This window comes from Microcaecilia unicolor, chromosome 1 (genome assembly GCF_901765095.1).
Source record: "Microcaecilia unicolor chromosome 1, aMicUni1.1, whole genome shotgun sequence".
In the NCBI taxonomy this organism is placed as follows: Eukaryota; Metazoa; Chordata; class Amphibia; order Gymnophiona; family Siphonopidae; genus Microcaecilia; species Microcaecilia unicolor.
In genome coordinates, this window is record NC_044031.1 from 639,402,331 (window position 1) to 639,424,701 (window position 22,371).

The following is a 22,371-nucleotide window of genomic DNA, read 5'->3' on the forward strand; positions in this document are numbered from 1 at the left end:
CCGGGGGGAAGACTGCTGGAGGAGGGGGCCAGTCTCTCCATGGGGTCAGTGAGGAGCGTTGAAGAATTATGTAAGTCTTCACTTTTACCTAAACCGCCGAATTTCACTTTGGAAACAATATGGGAGGCGTTGCTGACATTGGAAACTTCTCTTTCTAAGAAAATGTTGCTTTTGTCACAGACCTCACAGCTCCCATTAGAGACTATTTCTGTTATGGGACAGCAATTGAAGGAGGTTGGAGAAAGATCTGAGGCCCAGGAGTTGGCCATTAAGTCAGTTCAATCGGTGCACGCTACCCTTATTAAAGAAAATAAGTGGTTACATGGGAAGATTGAGGCTCTTGAAAATCGGCAGAGGGCTAACACTCTGCGAGTGATAAATTTTCCTAAACAACAACTGACTGCACCTATTCTGACTTTTAAAAAATACCTATTGGAAGTGTTAAAGGTGCCGGAACCAGCATGCCCGGCTATCTCACAGATATATTATTTGCAACCATTTAAACGAGTGGCGCAGGGTGTGCAGGCTGGTGTTGAGGAGTCTGCTGTGCGGTTTGACACCTTGGACTTCATTAGGGAGCTGGAGGGTGAAGAGGAGCGGCAGGAGCGAGCTACTCTTATTGTGACATTTATTTCTCATTTTGATAGAGATCGGATTTTGAAGCTGTTCTTTAAATTTCGGAAGGAAAAGTTTTTGAATGTTCAAGTTCGGATGTATCCTGATGTGACCAAGGTTACGCAGAAGAGGCGGCAAGCTTTTCTGAAGCTGCGCCCTACTGTGTTTCAGTTGGGGGGCCTTTTTTGGCTCAATTATCCCTGTAAATGTGTGGTGAAGATGGAGGCTGTGAAGTATGTGTTTTTTGAACCTTTGCAGTTGAAAACGTTCCTGGACTCTCGGGGGGGCGCGGGTGCCCCTTCTCTGGTACCTGGAGCAGAGATAAGATCAGCACCTCAGTTATAATAATCCTCTACATCTCCTTTTTGAGTCGCTTTATTTGTGTCTCCCCTTTAGGGGGGGTTTTGATTTACAATTTTTTTCCTAGAACTGTGGCTTGGGTTCCCTAGGTGTGGACTAAGGAAGGAGGCGGGATAGTAATTGTGAAGTTTTATTATTTCCTGTATAACATGTAAATACTGTTCTCCTGTAGTGGTGGTACAAGAGGTGTTCTTGGTGTATATATGAAAGTCTAATAAATATATTGAAATATAACACAGCTACAATACTATATCCTAAAGCAAAAAAATAAAACTATATATTTTATTTACAGTTTGTTGTCTCTGGTTTCTGCTTTCCTCATCTTCTTTTCACTGTCTTCCTTCCATCCAGCATCTGTCATCCAGTGTCTGCCCTCTCTGCTGTCCCCTCCATCCAATGTCTGCCCTCTCTCCCTGCCCCTTCCATCCACATCTGCCCTCTATCTCTGCCCCTTCCATGATCCATCCACCATCTGCCCCTGTCTGCCCTCTCTCTCTCCCCATCCATTCACTGTCTGCCCTTTCTATCCCTGCCATCCACTGTCTGCCCTTTCTCTCTGCCCCTTCAATCCACAATTTGACCTCCCTCTCCCATCCATCCAGGGTTTGCCCTCCCTCTCGCTACCCCATCCAGGATCTGCCCCTCTCTCCGCCCCTTTTTCAGTCCCCAGTTCCAGCCCCACTATCCTACCAGTCCCCCATTTCAGCCCCAGCCCTTTTCTGCCACCAGTCCCGAGCTTCAGCCCCCCAGCCACTTCTCCCTATCCCGTTTTCAGCCTCCAGTCCCAGTACTAGCCCCCTTATCCCACCTACCCTCCTTTTCAGCCCCCAGTTCCAGCCCGCTTCATCCACATGCCTTGTATTAGGGCCCCCTTTTCAGAACCATTCTCCCACCTGACCCACGCATGCCCCATTTTCCCACCAGCCCCAGGCATGGCCCCCATTTTCCCATATGGCCACTTCTCAGACCCCAGTGCCTGCCCCCTTCTTCCATCCGAGAAGCCCCTCCCCAGTCCCCTCCCCACCCGTCCCCTTCTCACATCCGAGAACTCCCTCCTCAGTCCCCTTCTCCCATCCAAGAACCCCAGTCCCCTCCTCACCCGTCCCCTTTAACCATCCAAGAACCCCCTCCCCACCCCCTTCTCCCATCCGTGAACCCCCTCCCCACCTCGGTCCCCTTCTCCCATCCAAGAACCCCAGTCCCCTCCCCACCCGTCCCCTTCTCACATCCGAGAACTCCCTCCTCAGTCCCCTTCTCCCATCCAAGAACCCCAGTCCCCTCCTCACCCGTCCCCTTTAACCATCCAAGAACCCCTCCCCACCTCGGTCCCCTTCTCCCATCCAAGAACCCCAGTCCCCTCCCCACCCGTCCCCTTTAACCATCCAAGAACCCCCTCCCCACCCCCTTCTCCCATCCGTGAACCCCCTCCCCACCTCAGCTTTAGAAATGTTAAGTAGTAGTCTCCTTCCCATTTGAGAACCCCCACCCCACACACCCTTCTCCCTTCTGAGTCCCCCCCCCCAACCTACCTACTAGCTTTGTTCTCCGGTCCCCACCACCCTCACTGGCTTTAAAAAAAGAATTTGGAAGCGCCAGAGGGACAGGCAGCACCTCGTGTCTGCCCTCCCTGCTACTAAAAATGTCTTCGACGTCGTCATTGGGCCTTCTCACATTGAGTCCCGCCCACCCTCGTGGTAATTGGAAGTTACCTCAGAGAAGGGCGGGACTCAATGTGAGAAGGCCCAATGACGACGTCGAAGACATTTTTAGTAGCAGGGAGGGCAGACACGAGGCGCTGCCTGTCCCTCTGGTGCTTCCACAGTCTTTTTTTAAAGGTAGGACAGGGTGGGAGCAGCGGGTGCAGGGCACCCCCCACCCGCTGACAGCCGGGGCGGACCGCCCCCACCACTCCGCCATCGCGCGCCATCCGAGGGAGGGAGGACTGGAACTCGGGCGGTCGGGGCGGGGCGACCTTAGGCGCGCCGCGCGGGGCCCCCCTGAGCGCGGGGCCCTATGCGGCCGCCTCGCCTTAAGACCGGCCCTGCTAGTCAACATTCCAGCCAGCAGCTGTATCACACACAGCTAGGATCAGTGGCATAGCCACAGGAGGGCCCACCCAACAGTAGCACACGTTTAGCGGTAGCTGGTGGGGATCCCAAGCTCCGCCAGTTGAAAGCTTCCCCCTAACGGTAATGAAAACGCTACTCTCCATGATACCGGCACCTGCGCATTCTCAGTTTTCAATGCATGCCTGCTGCAGACTGCCAAGGTGGAAAGAAGCGTTTTCCCACCAGCTGAGATATTTGCTTGGTGGTGGGGGGAGTGGGGGGGGGGGGGGGAGAGAACACTTGGTGTCCACCCACTGCTTACCTAGGCCCACCCAAAATCTGTTGTCTAGCTATGCCTCTGGCTGGGATTGGTGATAGAAATAATGCTCTACGATTATTCTTCCTCCCTTCAAATGGCCCCATCAGCTAGCTGGATTTTTACTTTTCTACTTATATGAATTTGGTGACTACCTTCCAGATTAAAGGTTCCCCAAAGCAGTGTACAAATCATAAAAATGGAAAAAGCACGAACAATAAAACCCAATTCATCATAAAAACATCAAATAAAAAAAAAAATCAATAAAGGGGTCAATAATTCTTAGTATTATGACAGAACTTGTACAATGGAACCTATTACTTACCACCACATTTCGGTTCAAGCCACAAACCAGCTACCAGCACAAGCTGAATATTAGTAACTTTAGGCTGCCTAAGGACATGGGACTTGTCAACAACATAACCCCATGTCATTAAAACTTAGAAAATTGCTGGGAGAAATCTGAAAATTCATCCCATCCCATCTTCAGAATATAGTGTGCACTGATTGATGAGTGTGCACTTTTAAAACACTCTCCAGAACTATGGAATCGGGGCACTTCGCTTTTTTCTCTCCTCCTCACCCACTGTTTGCCTAATTGACAATTTAACACCTGCCAGGCACCTTTTCTCTTTGCATGCTGATTGGTTGCTTTCAGATTTGCTTGTTCAAGCTAGTTATTGCTCTTTTTCTGTTACATTGTGTGACGAGGAGATGAGGAGGAATATTGGCAAGCCTGTGCAGCGTGAGCTAGAGAATGACACAGGGACAGGGAACCACAGTAACTGCGGGGATGGGGACGGGGACAGAGCTCACGGGGACAGGGCAGGGATGGGAACAGAGCCCACAGGGACAGGGACAAACGTGTCCTTTTCTACTTTGAAGCCTATTAATGAACTGGATTGTTATTTATGTTTGAGTGATGCCTACAAAGATATTTTGATTTTTTTTGAAAAACAAGCAAACATACTGGCCACAACTCACAAAATTTGCATGGGGGGATCCTGTACATCCTGCTACCAGCACATCTTCTAAGAAGACAACTTCTATTCCAGGAAGGAGAGCTAGATTGAATCCTGAGATTGCTGAGGACTTCTTTTTTATCCACAGATTAAAAACAAAACATAGCAGTGCTTCATGGGGCATATTTTTCCCCTCTAGGGTATATAGAATGGGTTGTATTTTATACCCCTGGACATTTTAACAGTGTTAATTAGGATTCCTTGGTGTAGTAGAAATCACCTATTGTTGGGGTTGGAAGGGTAGAGGGTGGTGGTGTTGGGAAGGAGGGTTATTATAGCTGCTCATTGTTATTATTGTTTTCTATTTGTAATTTATACACAACAGTTGCACAGCATATTGTGCCTTTTTATACTTTAATAAAAAGATTTAAATATAAAATCGTAAGTGTTCAAGGCTTCGGCAGATGACGACAGAGCCCATGGAGACAGAACCTGCGGGGACGGGGTGGGGACGGAGACAAACTTTGTCCCCATGTCATTCTCTAGTGTGAGTGTTATTTTTATTTTCTTTGTAAGTCCACGAGTTTTATACTGACGCTGGAAATCCTGTATTCTGAGCTGTTTGCATAGTCTTGCCAACTGAATATGCCAATCAAAAATTTTTAAATCAATTGACATGCAACATTCTGTAACAGCAGACAGCTCTTTTTGTTGGAGATGCTGGGGAAAGGAAGAACACAGGAGAGGATACTGGAGACAGAGAACTTTTTCTTTTACAAACAATATAAGAGGCAGGCAGGTAGTGGGGCTTTAGTTGTGTGCTTCAGGCACTGGTGGTCATACACCATGCCCTTCTCAAGAGGGAGGAAGTACAGGTAAGAGAAGGTGAAAGAAGGAGAAAAGAAAAGCTACAGCTGTATGAGGTGGTACTAGTAATACCACTAGTTTTAGACCCCTAACCAGAAGTAAGCATATGTTACCATGTCCGGGTAAATCTGGACATATGTAACCCTAGGTGGGATCACACAATCTGAGGGCCCTGTTTACTAAGCCGCGATGTAGGTGCGCTAGCGTTTTTAGAGCACGCTAAAATTAGGCATGCGCTAATGCGTAGCACACACTAAAAATTCTAGAGCACCTTAGTAAACAGGGACTTAGGAGTTGTACCTGGAGAATTGGGGGGTTACATGACTTGCCCAGGGTCATAAAAGAGCTGTAGTGGGAACTGAATCCAGGTTCTCAGCCCACCACACTAACCATTAGGCTACGCCTTCCTGTCCTGTAAAGCATAAATCAAGGTTTTTAATGATTTAGGGCTTCTTTAACAAAGCCACGCTAGCGCTTCCCACGCAGCAAATGAGAGGAAGCCCACAGGAACTGAATGGGCCTTCTCTCATTTGCCGCATTGAGAACCGGTAGCGCGGCTTTGTAAAAGAAGCCCTTAGAATCCAAGAATGGCTTAAGGAGTCTTTCTCAAAGCCACGAAGGATTTCCTAACCACAGAAACAATATGGAAGGAAAAAAGAGAGGTCACTGTCAGATCACCCCAAAGAACAAATTTCTTCCTTAATTGTTATAGGCAGGGCTTTTTTTGAGGGGGTACTTGGGGGTACTGAGTACTGGCACCTTTTCCATTGTTTGCTAAAATTGACCCATGGACCCCAAGTTTTAATGATAGAGCTCAGGCTCTACATACCAGTTCTGTCTTGTAATAGATTCTGTGACTGGTTGCAGGGGGCATGGCTATTGTGGGGTGGGTCCCTCAGTGATCACCCCACTCCTGAAGGGTGACCTAGTATTTGAGTACCGGCATCTTTTTTGCTAGAAAAAACACACTGGTTATAGGAGACCCAAGAATATATGGTTGGACCAAAATGTACCGCTTCCTCCAAATAAAAACAGAGGGGTCTTCAGCCAGCGGCACTCAGCGCTTTGCTGACCGCCACCAGCATTTTTCCAAATATTCAATATTGGACCCTGTCCAGGCTTCGGCATTGAATATCTAGTTTTGAGGAACCAGATCATGCGTAGGCGGTTAAGTCCACTATTCAGCACTTAACCGGCTATGAGTTACCGCATAAAGATAAGGCAGCCTTTTATGTGGTCCCATTTATGCAGTTAACCTGGCCGGTAAAGGGCAGAATATTGGCTCTTAACTGGCCAAGTGCCAACTCTGCCCCCTGAACATCCCCAAAATGGCTGATTTGCAGTTTGGTGCTAACTGGTTATTTTCAGTGGCACTAACCAGTCTCGTAAGGTCCTCTTGTCATTTTTCACAATTCTCCCGTGATTTAACAACTTGGAATAACTTTGTGTCATCAGCAAATTTAATTACTTCACTAGTTACTCCCGTCTCTAGGTCATTTATAAATAGCTTAAAAAGCAGCAGTCCCAGCACAGACCCCTGGGGAACCCCACTAACTATCCTTCTCCATTGAGAATACTGACCATTTAACCCTACTGTCTGTTTTCTACCTTTTAACCAGTTTCTAATCCACAATAGAACACTACCTCCTATCCCATGACTCTCCAGTTTCCTCTGGATTTAGGCATCTGGTGTTATAGAATAGCATGTTAACCAATTTAGTTGCACGCACATCTTGCCTCGGCGCCCAAATTTTGGTGCAGATATAGAATCCAGGGTAAATTTCCTTGTCTTGGGAGAAAAGAGTGTCATCGTGCATATAAGCAAGCTCAGAATCCAGTAGCAGGTATTGCATTTCTGAGCACTGGATGCCTTCATTTCTAAAACTTTTCTCTTTTTAGGCACTATGGGTAACAGACTTAAGAAGATTAACGTGGAGAACACAGAGGAAAACCGTCGCTTCTTCCGGGACATTCTCTTCTCTGTGGATCCTTCCATCAGTGAGAACATTGGAGGAGTGATCTTCTTTCATGAGACCCTATATCAGAAATCCAAAAATGGAAAGTTGTTTCCCGAGCTGATCAAGGAGAAGGGCATTGTGGTTGGAATCAAGGTACATATGTAGACAGATGAGAGATGTACGGGGTGTAAGCAGCTTCCCTATAGTGACTTCTGCTGGAAATGATTAAGATTGCAGGAGCTGTGAGGGCCCCATACAGCAAGTGCTCCTGCAACATTCCCTACAGCAGTGGTTGAAACCTGCAAATTCATTATGGATATCCTGAAACCCAACTGGCTTTGAGGTCAGTTGGGCAGGATTGGAAAACCACTGCCCTAGACTGAGTCTTGCTAGGTGTGGATAGGACTGTGGGTGACTGACTTTTCCTACAGCTGTGTCTCTACACCATTTCTGGGTTTCTGAGCCTGGATTCCAACTGTATGTTTAACATGTGTCCTTGCAACACTACGAAACCAAAGCACGTAATGGTCATAGCGAAACTCTTCCCCTATATGATTCCTTAAGATGTGTATTCCACATGAACTTTATCCTACCACAATAACACTATGTACCTGTCTATATCGGATTTGGCGAACGCCGTTACGGTACTATGTAAGCCACGTTGAGCCTGCAAATAGGTGGGAAAATGTGGGATACAAATGCAATAAATAAATAAATAACCTTCTTTTCACAGGTCGATAAAGGTATTGTTCCTCTAGCTGGAACAGATGGAGAGTCCACCACACAAGGTGAGAGCCATTTTACTGTTCAGTGAGAAACTGGGTTTCACAGAGGGCAGAAAGTGTGAAACAGGTTGAACTTAGATCTTGAGGTTCTTCAGTTCCTGGTTTAGTTTTATTTTAATTCTGCCTCCAACACTGTAATGAGTTGCAAACAGAGATAGAGAAAGTATTCTAACTCCAGGGATTCTGTCAGCTGAAGATACAGCTCAGGAGGCTGTTTGCTACCTTGAAGACCACCACAGATGAGGATAAATTTGTGTGTCTGCTTTCTGCCTCAAGAACCCTACAGTTTGGTCCTAGAGGACAGTACAAGGGGTTACTTTTTTTTCACTCTTATGCAGGTTTGGATGGACTTGCTGAGCGTTGCGCCCAGTATAAAAAAGAAGGTGTAGACTTTGCCAAATGGCGCTGTGTTCTGAAGATCTCGGACGCTGCACCCTCCTCTTTGGCCATCCTGGAGAATGCCAATGTGCTGGCTCGCTATGCCAGCATCTGTCAGCAGGTAATAAAGCTTGGGTCTGTGTCTCCCATTCTTTCTGTTTTACTTTCCCTTTCTCTCCTTTCACGTATCTCACTCTTTCCTAGGCCTGTTTTTCTCCATCAGCGATATATGGATTTGTTTGGAATAACTTGGGAAGTGTCAGCAGTATTTCCTATGTTTTTAAGCCAAAATGAAAGGGAACCCCCCCCCCCCCCCCAAAAAAAAAAAAAATTTCCATTTTTTTTGCCATGTGTCATCAATGGGGTGCCTATTACTCAAGAACGTGTATTATTGCTCAAGAATGCACACTTTATCAATATTTGAGTAATAGTGTACACTATTGACAACACTGCCCCCAAAACAAAAAGCATATTCGAAAATCCGCAAGTGCAATGAAAAGTCCCATAAACATGACAGACTAAACAAAATGAAGGACCCGATATTCAAAATGAGTTAAATGGACAGGAAAGACTCCTGGCTGTTTTAAATCACCTGCAGGGCTAACTGGGCATGTTCAGTGGCACTTAACCAGAAAATTCTGCTGAAAATGCCAGGCCAAGCTCAAAACTGGCTATTTTGTGAGCATACCAGGGGTAGAGTTGGTATTTGACTGGCTAAGATAGCCGCATAAATAGGACCGTTTGAAAGTCGATCCTATCTTTATGTGGTTCCTCATAGCTGGCTAAGTGCCACTTTTATGAAGCCATGGTAGGATTATTGCGGCAATGGCATGTGGCATATCGGCCCTACCGCTGGGCTACCGCAGGAGTCCAGCGATAGTGCTGGTGTGTGCTGCACGCTATTTCTGGTGCTCAGAAAATAATTAAATGGCCATGCAGCACCTTACTGCACAACCATTTTCCTTTAAAAAAAAAAAAAAAAAAAAAAGCCTTTTACCAGTTGTGGTAAAAGGGGGCCTCAGCGCACGGCAAATCCATACACCGACACCACCACAGGGCCCCTTTTACTACAGCTTGATAAAAACAGGGGCCCTTGACTGGCTATATTTTCGCTGGCTCCATATACCCAGAAATTCAATGCAAGAGCCCGGACATGGCTGAGCATTAAATATCCAGGTACAATGCTGGTGACCGACAACTGAATATCTGTCCCGAAACCTTTTGGCCTGCACAGCCCAAATCTCCAACTTCTTGATTCTTCTTTCTCCCACCCCCTCTCCCTCAACCTGTGTCTCCCTTTCTCTAGCTTCCAAGCCTCCTCCCGCCCCATCACCCATCTCGCTCTCCTCACTTCCCAACCTTTCTCTTTGCCCTTACCCCTTCCCTCCTTGCTCAAATTCTTTCTTTCCACTTCTCAGTTCCCATTATTTATTCATACTGTACCTGAATGTAACTCACCTTGAGCTACTACTGAAAAGATGTGAGTTAAATCCAAAATCACTTCTCTTTCCCTTTCCTATCCTCCATAGCCTCTCTTAGCTCTTCTCACATCTTAGCTCTCTGCCTCTCTTTTCTGCTTGTCTCTGTCACAGTGACTGCGGAGGAGAAGGAGAAGCAAAATCCACCGCTACAAGCATGGGAATAGTTACACCTGGGGGAATTCTGCACAAAAAAATATGAAAATTCTGGTCAGAATATTTAAAAATTCTGCACACTTTATTTGTAATTTTCTTGTGCAAAATTCCCCCATTTTGAGGACTGGCATCTCCCTCCCCCAAGCATAAAATACCACCCCCACCTTCATAGCAGTTTCCCATGCACTTTACTACAGACTTCAACCCCATTCCCATGGCACACAGACATACCTCATCCTCCTTTTCCAACTCCCACCCACACTCCATCTACCTTTTCCAGCCACTCCACTCCATCCATCTTTCCACCCCCCCCCCCACATACCACCCACCTTTTTACCAGTCCCTGTACACGCCCCATCCACATTTGTTCAGCACCCCCCCCCCCCCCCCCCAACCTGCTCTTTCTACATTTTTTCCAGGCCCTCACTCCCTTGCTCCCTCCATCTGCATGGTAAGAGTTGGAAGCTGCACAGTCACACATCGGGATGCTTTCTGCTCCTCTGGGCCCAACTGTTCCTTTGAGCGGCATTGCTTAAAGGAACCACCTGGGACCAAGGCGACAGCAGAGAAAGCAGTCTGACCTATGGCTGTGCAGTTCCTCCTCTTGCCATGCTGTGGGTGAGCAGGGAGGGAGGCAACTGGAAAGTGATTGAAATGTCTGTGCCGCTCTGCACCGCAAAAGCAGACTGCACAGAATTATGTGTGGGAAAGGCAGAATTCTGATTAGCGTGGTATTAGCGTGTGAGCCCTTACTGCCTACAAAATAGGTGTCGGTAAAGGCTCACACACTAATTTCTGTTAATGTCCGCATGCTGTTGGCAACATTAACGCATGGCCATTAACTGGGAAAATGGAAAATTGGCCGTAGTATGCAGGTAAGACCTGCGTAAGGGCACACCAAGGCCACCTTTTACTGCAGCTTAGCAAAGGGACCCCTTCGTGATTTACAAGCTTGGGTTACTCTGGACTCCAGAGGGTCTTGGCTGGCTTGTGCTTGGAAAAGTTAGTGCTACTGCATGAGCCACCCATATAACTACGTTTGACAAGGTAAAGCCGAAATGACAATAAAATGGGGCTATCCTTCTCAGAAGTGCAAAACTAAATGGCGAGGGGAGTCAGAGGGAGGAGATATAAGAGCTGGCCACTAGTGTGGTGGGGGGCGATTACAGAGTCGGTGCTAAGGAGGGAGGGAGAGGGAGATGAAGATGGAAAGGGAAAAGAAACTTTTAACTGTTGGTCGACCACCAGTTGCAAAGCTGACTCAGGAAGCGTGGACCCCCCCCCCCCCCTAGGAGCGTGGAGCCCTGTACAGTCACCCCTGTTGCCCCTGCTTAAGGTCAGCCCTGCCAAAACGAGGAGAAGGTAGTGTAAGAATGGGAACAGGAAGCACAGGGCTTTCACTGTCCTCAGAGCTGATGTAAGATATCGGGCATTGTAGGATAATCCTCAACTTGATATCATGTCTATCACCCCATTATTCTCCCTGAGATTTCAATCATTAACCTCAAAAATTATGTTCACTCCTTCCAGAACAATCCTATAAAAAGCTCTGATTGGACTTCTTACATTTTAAATGTCTTATATTTTGTTTTGTATATATATCTACATATAATCCTTCTCACTGTATATCCTTTAGCACCTAAATGTGTCATTTGCATAGTAGAGTTATACAAGACCAGCACTTACACATGAGATTATTACAGTTACACACGCAGATGCTAGGTGGGCATTAAGTGGTTTTCTGTAACTTTAACGCACAACCCAGCGTGTAAATGCAAGGGACATGCACAGGGGGAGGTGCAAGGGTGGGGTGTGAGCGGATCCTAGATTTCCATGCATAACTTAAGAATACTATAAATTACGTGGTAAGATGCCACATTTAATTGCATGCTTGCTATTGACATGGCATAAGTGGGCGTGCCTAAACGATGCATAAATGCTGACTTACTAATTTATGTCGTTATATAATTAGTGCTCAATGCGCTGCTTTGATGCCCTTTGTAGAATTGCCTCTAATGAGAGCAATTTGAAGGTAAAAAAACATTTCTCACTTGAATCACCTTCCCACGCTGATGGTTCTTAAGAGTTTGTCTGGCTGTTGGGATCTATTGTTTTGCTTTGACTGCAGCTGCTCTTTGCTGCCCCTCCAGAAGCTGCCACTCTAGGTGTCTACCTAGTCTACTTCATGGTTAAGTCAGCCCTAACAGTCCTTGCAGTGCCTGCGGCCTCTGCTTTTGTTCTGCACCTTTCATGCTAGTGGTGGCAACTTTGCCTGCTCCCCAGCAGCCTTTAGATTAGGCAATACCACAGGGCAGTGATGATTTTCTGCCAGGTTGCTGACCTGGTACTTTTTATCACCAACCCAGAACTGTTTAGAACTTGATTCCTTATCTCTATTGCAGCTGGGGTGAAAGGTGAAACCTCCAACTGGTCTTGATGTGCTACCCTTTTTTTTTTCTTTTCAAGATAATTAGCACAGCAGGAGGGAGTCCAGATTGAAGCTGACAGTGAATTGCAGAGAGCAAGATGGTTGGCTCTTCCTTCAGTAGGAAGAGTTGGCCTTCTCCTTCAGTTTGAGCTCCTCCCTTCCTTACAGTAGCGATGGATTAGCCTTTAATGTACCCCCAGGGGGATATGTACCCTTGGTTAAGAACCACTGCTGTAGAATTTAGTTTGCTGTTGGAATCTTTTACCCCATCACCCATTCCTCTCCTCTGCTCATTATCTATCCTCAGAATGGGTTGGTACCCATTGTGGAGCCAGAGATCCTACCCGATGGGGACCATGACCTACAGCGTTCTCAGTATGCCACAGAGAAGGTAAGAATCTCTCATCAACTGTATTCGTTCAGCATGGAGAAAGTATTCTGGTACCCTCAGTTTCAGCTGGAAATAAATTTGAGTATCGTGTTCCGTGTTTTCATGTGAGATGCTATTGTTGTAGATTGTTATTTGGTAATAGCAAGACCATTCCTTAATTATTGTGGCTTTAAATATTTGTAGAAAGAAACCAGTAAAATATCGAACCATCCTCTCACAAGCATAGTAAGGACAGTCATCATATTTGATTTTCGAAAGGTCATTTCTCTTCTTTTGATGTTTGTAAGTTTGGTAAGCTGCAAATTATATCACAAATTCATAAAGTAAGATACAGAATATAAAGATTGCCATTCAGGGTCCGACCAACATCCATCTAGCCCAGTATCCTGTTTCTAACAGTAGTCAGTCCAGGTCACAAGCACTTCACAGGATCCCAAAAAGTAACACGATTCCATACTACTCATCCCCAGGAATAAGTTGTACTTTCCCCAGGTCTACCTTAATAAACAGTTTATGAACTTTACTTCAAGGAAATTATCCAAACCTTCTGGAAACACAACTACATTAACTGCTTTTACCACATCCTCCAGCAATGAGTTCCAGAGCTTAGCTATGCATTGAATGAAAACTATTTTCTCTAATTTATTTTACATGTACTACATAGTAACTTTGTCATACCCCCTAGTCTATACTTTTTCACAGAGTATATTAATGGTTTTATTAAAGCTATCCACCAAGCTACATAAATCACATTTACTGGTTACACTTCAACAACAGAAGTGACAACCCAGACCCCTGGAGAACTCCATAATCATCCACAAAAGATGGTCCTTGCACATCTACTACGTGGAGGGGCATAATCGAACGGGGCGCCCAAGTTTTTCTGAGGATGTCCTCGCAGGATGTTCCCGCGAAGGGGTGAAGAAACCCGTATTATCGAAACAAGATGGGCGTTCATCTTTCGTTTCAATAATACGGTCGGAGACACCCAAATCTCAACATTTAGGTCGACCTTAGAGATGGTTGTCCCCGATTTTTGGCGATAATAGAAACCGAGGACGCCCGTCTCAGGAACGACCAAATCCAAGCCATTTGGTCGTGGGAGGAGCCAGCATTCGTAGTGCACTAGTCCCCCTCACATGCCAGGGCACTGCAGTGGACTTCAGAAAAAGCTCCCAGGTGCATAGCTCCCTTACCTTGGGTGGCTGTGCCCCCCAATCCCCCCCAAACCCACTCCCCACAACTATACACCACTACCATAGCCCTTAGGGATGAAGGGGGGCACCTAGATGTGGGTACAGTGGGTTTCTGGTGGGTTTTGGAGGGCTCACATTTACCACCACAAGTGTAACAGGTAAGGGGGGATGGGCCTGGGTCTGCCTGCCTGAAGTGCACTGCAGTACCCCCTAAAACTGCTCCTGGGCCCTGCATACTGCTGTCATGGAGCTGGGTATGATATTTGAGGCTGGCATAGAGGCTGGAAAAGATATTAAAATATATATATTTTTTTTTAGGGTGGGAGGAGGTTAGTGACCACTGGGGGAGTAAGGGGAGGTCATCCCCGATTCCCTCCGGTGGTCATCTGGTCAGTTCAGGCACCTTTTTGAGGCTTGGTTGTAAGAAAACATGGACCAAGTAAATTCGCCCAAGTGCTCGTCAGGTACGCCCTTCTTTTTTCCATTATGGGTCGAGGACGCCCATGTGTTGGGCACACCCCAGTCCTGCCTTTGCTAAGCTTCCGGCACGCCCCTGTGAACTTTGGTCATCCCCGCGATGGAAAGCAGTTGAGGACGCCCAAAATTGGCTTTCAATTATGCTGATTTGTGTGACCCTGGGAGAAGGATGCCCATCTTCCGATTTGTGTCGAAAGAAGGTAGCCCTTCTCTTTCGAAAATAAGCCTGATAGTGTCTCTCATGTTAAACAAGCTAATAACTAACTTAACAATAAATTCACAAATTCCCTTCTGTCCCAGGCTTTAAGATACCAAGGGGCTCATTTTCAAAGCACTTGGACTTCTAAAGTTCAATAGGTTACTATGGAGCTCATTTTTGAAAGAGAAAAATGTTTAAAAAATGTCATAAAGCACCATTTGGATGGATTTCTTCTCAAAACGTCCAAATCGGTATCTTCAAAATCCTGTTTTCCAAACATTTATCTATGCAGTCCATTTCCACTGCATCCAAATCACAAGGGGGAGTGTCGGGGGCATTGCGGAGGCAGGATTAGGGCGGGCTTAGGGTGTGCCTAACACTTGGATGTTCTATTGCCATAATAGAACAAAACAAAAATGTTCAGGTTGAAAATCTAAATGGTTTGGGCTAGAACTGTTTTGAGAACGAATAAGACACAAAATGTGCTCTAAATGACCACTGGAGGAAATCAGAGATGACCCTCCCAAGACTCCCCCAGTGGTCACTGAACCCCTCCCACCCCCAAAAAATGTGGAAAAAAATATTACTCACCAGCCTCTATGATAGCCTCAGATATTATAATTAGGTCCATTACAGCAGTATGCAGGTCCCTGGAGTAGTGTAGTGGTCAGTGCAGTGCATTGTAAACAGGTGGACCCAGGCCCATACTTCTCCTTGTTACACTAGTGGTAAAAACTGTGACTCTGAATTCTGTGACCCCCGAAACTCAACCAAAACCCTACTGTAACCACCACATATAGGTGCCCCCCTTCACCCATAAGGGCTATTGTAGTGGTGTACAGTTGGGGGCGGTGGGTCTTGGTTGTGCTTTGGAGGGCTCAGGGGACAAGATAAGGGAGCAAAGATGAGATGTGTACCTGGGAACATTTATATGAAGTGCACAGAAGTGTCCCCTAGGGTGCCCCATTGTTCTCCTGGAATGCCTGGGAGACCAGTCTACTAAAAATGCTGGCCCCTCCTACATCCCAATGGTTTAATTCTGTACATTTTGCACTTATTCCATTTTTTTTTTAATGGCCCCCTCAAAAAAAAACTTACAAAGTGCAAAAACTTTGTTCGAGACAATTTTTTTTAAAGTTTTTCCTTTTTTCAAAAAAGGGCTTATTTCCTATTCGAATTTGGGATGCTTAGTGTAAAACATCCAAAGTCTGACTTAAATGTCATCAAAAATGCCCCTCCATGTAACTTTGTAAGTCTGATTGCTTTGAAAATACACCTCCCTATCTCCCAGCAAAGTAATGTTCACTTATCAGAGAGGCTCACTTCCTGGTCAAATGAAAATATAAATCACAGATAGGATGTACAATATTCACCTGTACACCCTCACCCTAGTGTATCTTTATAACTGTTAAGGGTCTTGTTGGGCTTCTCTTCCATGACCTGCTCTGTTTCAGCTGAGACTACCTTACCTGCTTGGTCATGTGCTGGCAGGCTGAACAGACAGTGGTGCTCAAGCTTTCAGCATTTTTACAGGAAGTACTGTATCTTTAAAAGCTGCATTCTGGCTGTCAGCCATTGTTTTGTTCCTTCCAGAAGACTCAATCTAGATCCCAGCTGAGACTTCCTCCCCCTCTCCCCCTCCAATTACCTCCCCAAAATCGGTGGTCACTTCTTTTTTAAAACTTTATTATCTAAATATTATAAACATAAAGTAAAGACTTCAAGAAAAAAACTAGTAACATGGCAAAATTACATTAAAAAAGAAATAAAATTTAAAAAAAAAGAAAAATTATATCAATCATTGCTCTGTCAACAAACAATATTGGGAGAAAAGATATGCTAAAATAACTTCACACTCATTCAAAGGAAATAGGAATCAATTCTATTTAGTCCCGAACAAAATGGTTATAACAACATGTGTAAGATAGTATATGACGCATATAAAGACCTGCATGATCCATCTGGTCTGCCAAATAAGGTGGCCAGAGCTGCATCTGCCTCTCCATACTGATTTCACAAATAGGGCAATTTATAGTGGTTTTATAATTTTGGATAGTCACATTGGGTTCGATGCTATATATGGCACCTGAAAAATAAGCTTAGGCGTATTCTCTAAAGTATGCCTAAATTTTATAGAATAGGCTTAAATTTCCATGTGGTATAAAGAATACGCTGAACGCCTCTCCATGTGACCAAATTTGGTCGTGTCCATTTAGGCCACCTTTTATTTGGTGTAAATCCTGACACCTATATTAGGTGCGGAGTGGGTGTACTCTATAATAATATGCATAGATTTTAGAAATGTCCATTCCACACCCATAACATGCCCACTTGTCAACTGTGCAACTTGGAATTTGCGCACACCACATTACAGAATACGCTTAGCAAGTTGTGTGTGTTAATTGTAATTAATGCTGATAATTGCTTGTTAATATCCAGTTGACAGTGCTGATTAGCTAGCTAATTAATTAAGATACGTGCATTGTTATAGAATTACGCTTCGATTTCCACATGGAAATTAAGGCACAATATATAGAATTGGGGGATTGTCTATACTTGATTAAACCAGCAATTCAACAGTGTTGCAAACTGACATTTTACTTGGTAATAACCTTAAGGTTCCCTGTCCCTCTCTGAGATACACTCATAGCATGTGATATGGATGAGACACAAAGAAGACCACACACACCTCCCTCTCCTTTGTAAATATTACTAGCTCCCCCATATCATGGATTAATATATAGCTCCACTGATTATTTAAGCAATCAGTTGCTCAACCCTTTGAAGGCTCTCAGGGATTAATGATTAACTTGCAAACTCTTCTTGGCTTTGAATCAAAGACCTCAATTGGGCAAGATCAAAGAAAATTCTCAGCCAGCATGCAAATAAGACACTTCCTAGGAAAGCGAAGAAAAGTAATTACTTCTAATGGGGACATTTTCTAGTAGCTTGATCAGCCCTGAAAGAAAACCAAGGTCACTGTAGATCAAGATACATTTTATTGGACAAAAATTAGATTACGGGGAGGGGGGAGGGTGGATCCTATTTCTTTAGAATTGCTAGGGTACTGTATTCCAAGGAGCTTTACGGTGACAACTTCCTCCCTCAATCCTGCTCTGGAAGGAAACTTATTAAGGTGTGGTAAAAAGCTCCAACTCTAATTCATGCCAGAATCCAAAATGGCACTGGTGACCCGGGGTCATGTTTCCATACAAAGTATGGAATTTACCTAGTAATGAGCCTTAGTAATAAGCTGTGTTATATGCATTTGCATGTCTTGCATCTCATTATGTAACATTGGTTGACATTTAACACTGCATTAGCGGACCACACCCAGTGTTAAAGGCCAAATATGGGTTATTGCAACTTGATAACTCCCCCCCCCCCCCCCCTCTTTAGTGTCTTAGGAGCGTTCTTTATTGTCTGAATCATTGTGCTCCCTCTAATTTCTAAAACACACACAATCCTAATATGTTCCACCATTGGCTGCCTCCCATCCTAACACTTATTCACTCAACTACTGTACTGATTCCTATCTCTCTGACCCTAGGTCCTGGCCGCTGTTTACAAAGCTCTGAATGATCATCACGTTTATCTGGAGGGAACCCTGCTAAAGCCCAATATGGTAACCCCCGGGCAGGCCTGCTCCAAACGGTATACCCCGGAGGAGATTGGTATAGCAACTGTGACTGCTCTTCGACGCACTGTACCAGCCGCTGTGCCAGGTAACTCTCTCTCCACTTCCACTTACTCTAATATGTCCCTCCTTTCTCCCTTTGCTAGTCCATTTAATAGGGGCTGATAAGCCTTATTTATGAAACAAGTGAATTTTTTACTTTTTCCGGAACTCTAAATTGATTTGTTTCGTTTGATCCTTTTGGCATTCCTTTTTGTACCTACCCTTATTAAGTACTCACTTTACAATAGTGTTATGATTTTTCATTAATACTTTTTATTTTAAACAGCTTACAATGCCATACATATATCCCTATCACTAATCCTCATTCATACATCAATCATCCCAGTGCTCCTACTTCCTAGCCTTTTGCTATCAAACTTTTATCTCGCACCTGTTATCGGCACGAAATACTAATATAACCACAAAACATATACAAACAGTTTTCCCGTCTGTCCACGTTTATACATCACAGGGACCTATTTTCCATTCCAAACTATTCCAGTGTAAAAGATCTTCTTATATCAATGTCCCATATGTCTAAATCAAGATAAAGCCAAATGAACAGTCCACCGGAATTCCCGGTTTGATAGCTTTTAAAGGTCTTCTATCCACACATGTAGCTGCATTCAGCGTGTGTAGTCACAGGCATAGGTAAGGCTGCTGGCTGAACTGCATTCATTCGTTCAACAAATCATCATGGAGTCATGGTTCCAAATGCGTGAACGCGTTTCGTCAACGACGTCATCAGGAGAACCTCTTCCCAATTCACTCAGGTGGTTTAGTGGAAGAGGTATATAGATGACGTGATTTTGTTTTGGCGAGGATCAGAACAGGAATTAAATGCATTTATTACCACTCTTAATCAGGCTGACCCTCATGTTAAGTTCACATCGCAGATTGATAGAGATGAGATTGAATTTTTGGATATTAAAATCAAAAAATCCGCGGGTGAACCTATGAGTACCACCATCTTCAGGAAGCCCACCTACAGGAACACCCTATTACATTATAGCAGTTATCATCATGTGGCTTTGAGAAAGGGTGTTCCTGTCGGGCAGTTTCTGAGACTACGTCATCTGGGTTCATTTTTGGATGAATTTAAAGCTCAGGCTAAGGATATGATGGACAATGGGGATACCCTTTAAGAGTGTTTAAGAAGGCATACAAAAGGGCCCGTTATTCAGATAGGGCTTGGTTATTGACTCCAGCAAGCGCATCGATGGCCAGACCTTTGGCATATGTCCTTCCATTTTCCCAACAAGCTCCTAAGATCGGGCTGGTTATAGACAAATATTGGCACGTGTTGCCAGTCTATCCGGAATTTAAAGACCACCCCAAGATGGCATACCGCAGTAAGGCTAATTTGGGGGAATTGTTAAAAAGATCGTTCTCCCATACATTTGATGCTCACCATTCCCCCTGCGGCAATTGTGTATACTGTAGATATGCAGTAAGCACGAATTCAGTGATGATCCCAGGATCTAAAAAGCGCTTCTACTTACAATCTAAAACATGCAACAGTGAACGAGTTGTTTATTGTATAATGTGCCCTTGTTTAAAATATTATATTGGACATACAAAAAGAAAATTGAAAACTAGATTAGCAGAACACATTGGCAACCTTAGAAATCATAGAATTGAGGCGCCACTTGTAACTCACTGGATTAGTCATAATCACATGCTAGAGGATTTAAGATGCTTAGCATTAATACAGATACCGTTGACAGCAAGGGGAGGTGATGTTAGTGAGTGATTGTTAAACCTCAAACAAAGATATATATTTCAATGGAATACGGAGGCCCCCAGAGGGTTGAACCTGGAAGTTGAATGGGTTTCACTGCTGTGATTTGGTAGCACGGGGAGGAGTTATAGCATTATTTAAATGTGGAATCTAAAGGAGCATGTTATCACGCTCTCAGGTAACGTCCGGTAATCCAGGCTTGGATCACAGACCTGATGGTAAGCAGCCATTAATATAATTTAATGTATATAATAGAAGGTTTGATCGAGCTGTAGAGCTAGATGCCGTAGGTAGTATCTCATATCTGTTTGGTTTATAGGAGGGATGATTTGGTTCTTCTGATGAAGTAGTTGACGAAACTCGTTCACGCATTTGGAACCATGATGACTCCATGATGATTAGTTGAACGAATGAATGCAGTTCAGCCAGCAGCCTTACCTATGCCTGTGACTACACACGCTGAATGCAGCTACATGTGTGGATAGAAGACCTTTAAAAGCTATCAAACCGGGATTCCGGTGGACTGTTCATTTGGCTTTATCTTGATTTATACATATGGGACATTGATATAAGAAGATCTTTTAAACTGGAATAGTTTGGAATGGAAAATAGGTCCCTGTGGACAGACGGGAAAATTGTTTGTATATGTTTTGTGGTTACATTAGTATTTCGTGCCGATAACAGGTGCGAGATAAAAGTTTGATAGCAAAAGGCTAATAGGAGTGCTGGGGTGATTGATGTATGAATGAGAATTAGTGATAGGGATATATGTAAGGCATTTCTTATACACTGAAACCTTCTGCTCAGTGTGCTGCTGCAGCTAGGAAAGTGAATAGAATGTTGGGTATTATTAGGAAAGGTATGGAAAACAGGTGTGAGGATGTTATAATGCCGTTGTATCGCTCCATGGTGCAACCGCACCTTGAGTATTGTGTTCAATTCTGGTTGCCGCATCTCAAGAAAGATATAGTAGAATTGGAAAAGGTGCAGCGAAGGGCGACTAAAATGATAGCGGGGATGGGACGACTTCCCTATGAAGAAAGACTGAGGAGGCTAGGGCTTTTCAGCTTGGAGAAGAGACAGCTGAGGGGAGATATGATAGAGGTTTATAAAATAATGAGTGGAGTGGAACAGGTGGATGTGAAGCGTCTGTTCACGCTTTCCAAAAATACTAGGACTAGGGGGCATGCGATGAAACTACAGTACAGTAAATTTAAAACAAATTGGAGAAAAATTTTCTTCACCCAACGCATAATTAAACTCTGGAATTCGTTGCCGGAGAACGTGGTGAAGGCGGTTAGCTTAGCAGAGTTTAAAAAGGGGTTAGATGGTTTCCTAAAGGACAAGTCCATAAACCACTACTAAATGGACTTGGGAAAAATCCACAATTCCAGGAACAACATATATAGAATGTTTGTACATTTGGGAAGCTTGCCAGGTGCCCTTGGCCTGGATTGGCCGCTGTCGTGGACAGGATGCTGGGCTCGATGGACCCTTGGTCTTTTCCCAGTGTGGCATTACTTATGTACTTATGTACTTATTGTAAGCTGTTTAAAATAAAAAGTATTAATGAAAAATCATAGCACTATTGTAAAGTGAGTACTTAATAAGGGTAGATATTAATAATTGTACTCTAGCTTAAGGTATTTTCCCCTGTTGGTAGGTCATTCCTTTTTGTACACCACTTTGACCTTTTTCTGGAAAGGCAGTTTAGAAAGTTTTCAATAAACAATTTATTTATTTATTTATTTATTTGTTGCTTATATCCCACATTTTCCCACTCATGCAGGCGCAATGTGGCTTACAGAAAGTTAAATAAGAATACAATCTTAATGGATAGTCAAGCATCTAACAGCGTGAACTATATAGAATAGGGGACAAGGGATACATTAATCGACATGACAAGTTGAGGGGTAAGTCTTAGCAAAGAGGAATGTCTTTAACAACTTCTTAAAAAGGGCATGGTCCGCTTGAGTTTTAAGGTGATGAGGTAACGTGTTCCAGTGTTTGGGACTCCAGTAACAGAAGGACGAGGCGAAGATTTTCTTGTATTTGACTCCCTTACAGTTCGGAAAGTGGAGGTGGAGATAGGACCGAGCAGCAGGGTTGGCATTTCTGTGCGGAAGGTCGATCAAGGGGAGCATGTAATCCGGGGCAGACCCATAGATGATTTTATGTGTTAGGGAGCAGATCTTAAAAGCAATGCGCTCGTGTACAGGCAGCCAATGAAGTTTAAAGCGCAGGGGTTCGGCGTGTTCAAAACGCCTTACTTTAAGGATGAGCCTCGCCGCAGTGTTCTGAGCTGTTTGGAACGTTTTCAATAAGGAGGCCTGGCAA

At 44.5% G+C, this 22,371-nt stretch overlaps 1 protein-coding gene across 1 annotated transcript in view; it reads left to right on the forward strand.

The window, feature by feature from the left end:
• The window catches only part of ALDOB (aldolase, fructose-bisphosphate B), a 44,947-nt gene that overhangs the window by 16,656 nt on the left and 5,920 nt on the right, over positions 1-22,371 (forward strand). The window contains exons 3-7 of the mRNA XM_030221665.1: positions 7,068-7,279; positions 7,860-7,914; positions 8,250-8,410; positions 12,659-12,742; positions 18,165-18,339. Coding sequence (XP_030077525.1) covers positions 7,068-7,279; positions 7,860-7,914; positions 8,250-8,410; positions 12,659-12,742; positions 18,165-18,339 — 687 coding nt within the window. The remainder of the gene's footprint in view (positions 1-7,067; positions 7,280-7,859; positions 7,915-8,249; positions 8,411-12,658; positions 12,743-18,164; positions 18,340-22,371) is intronic.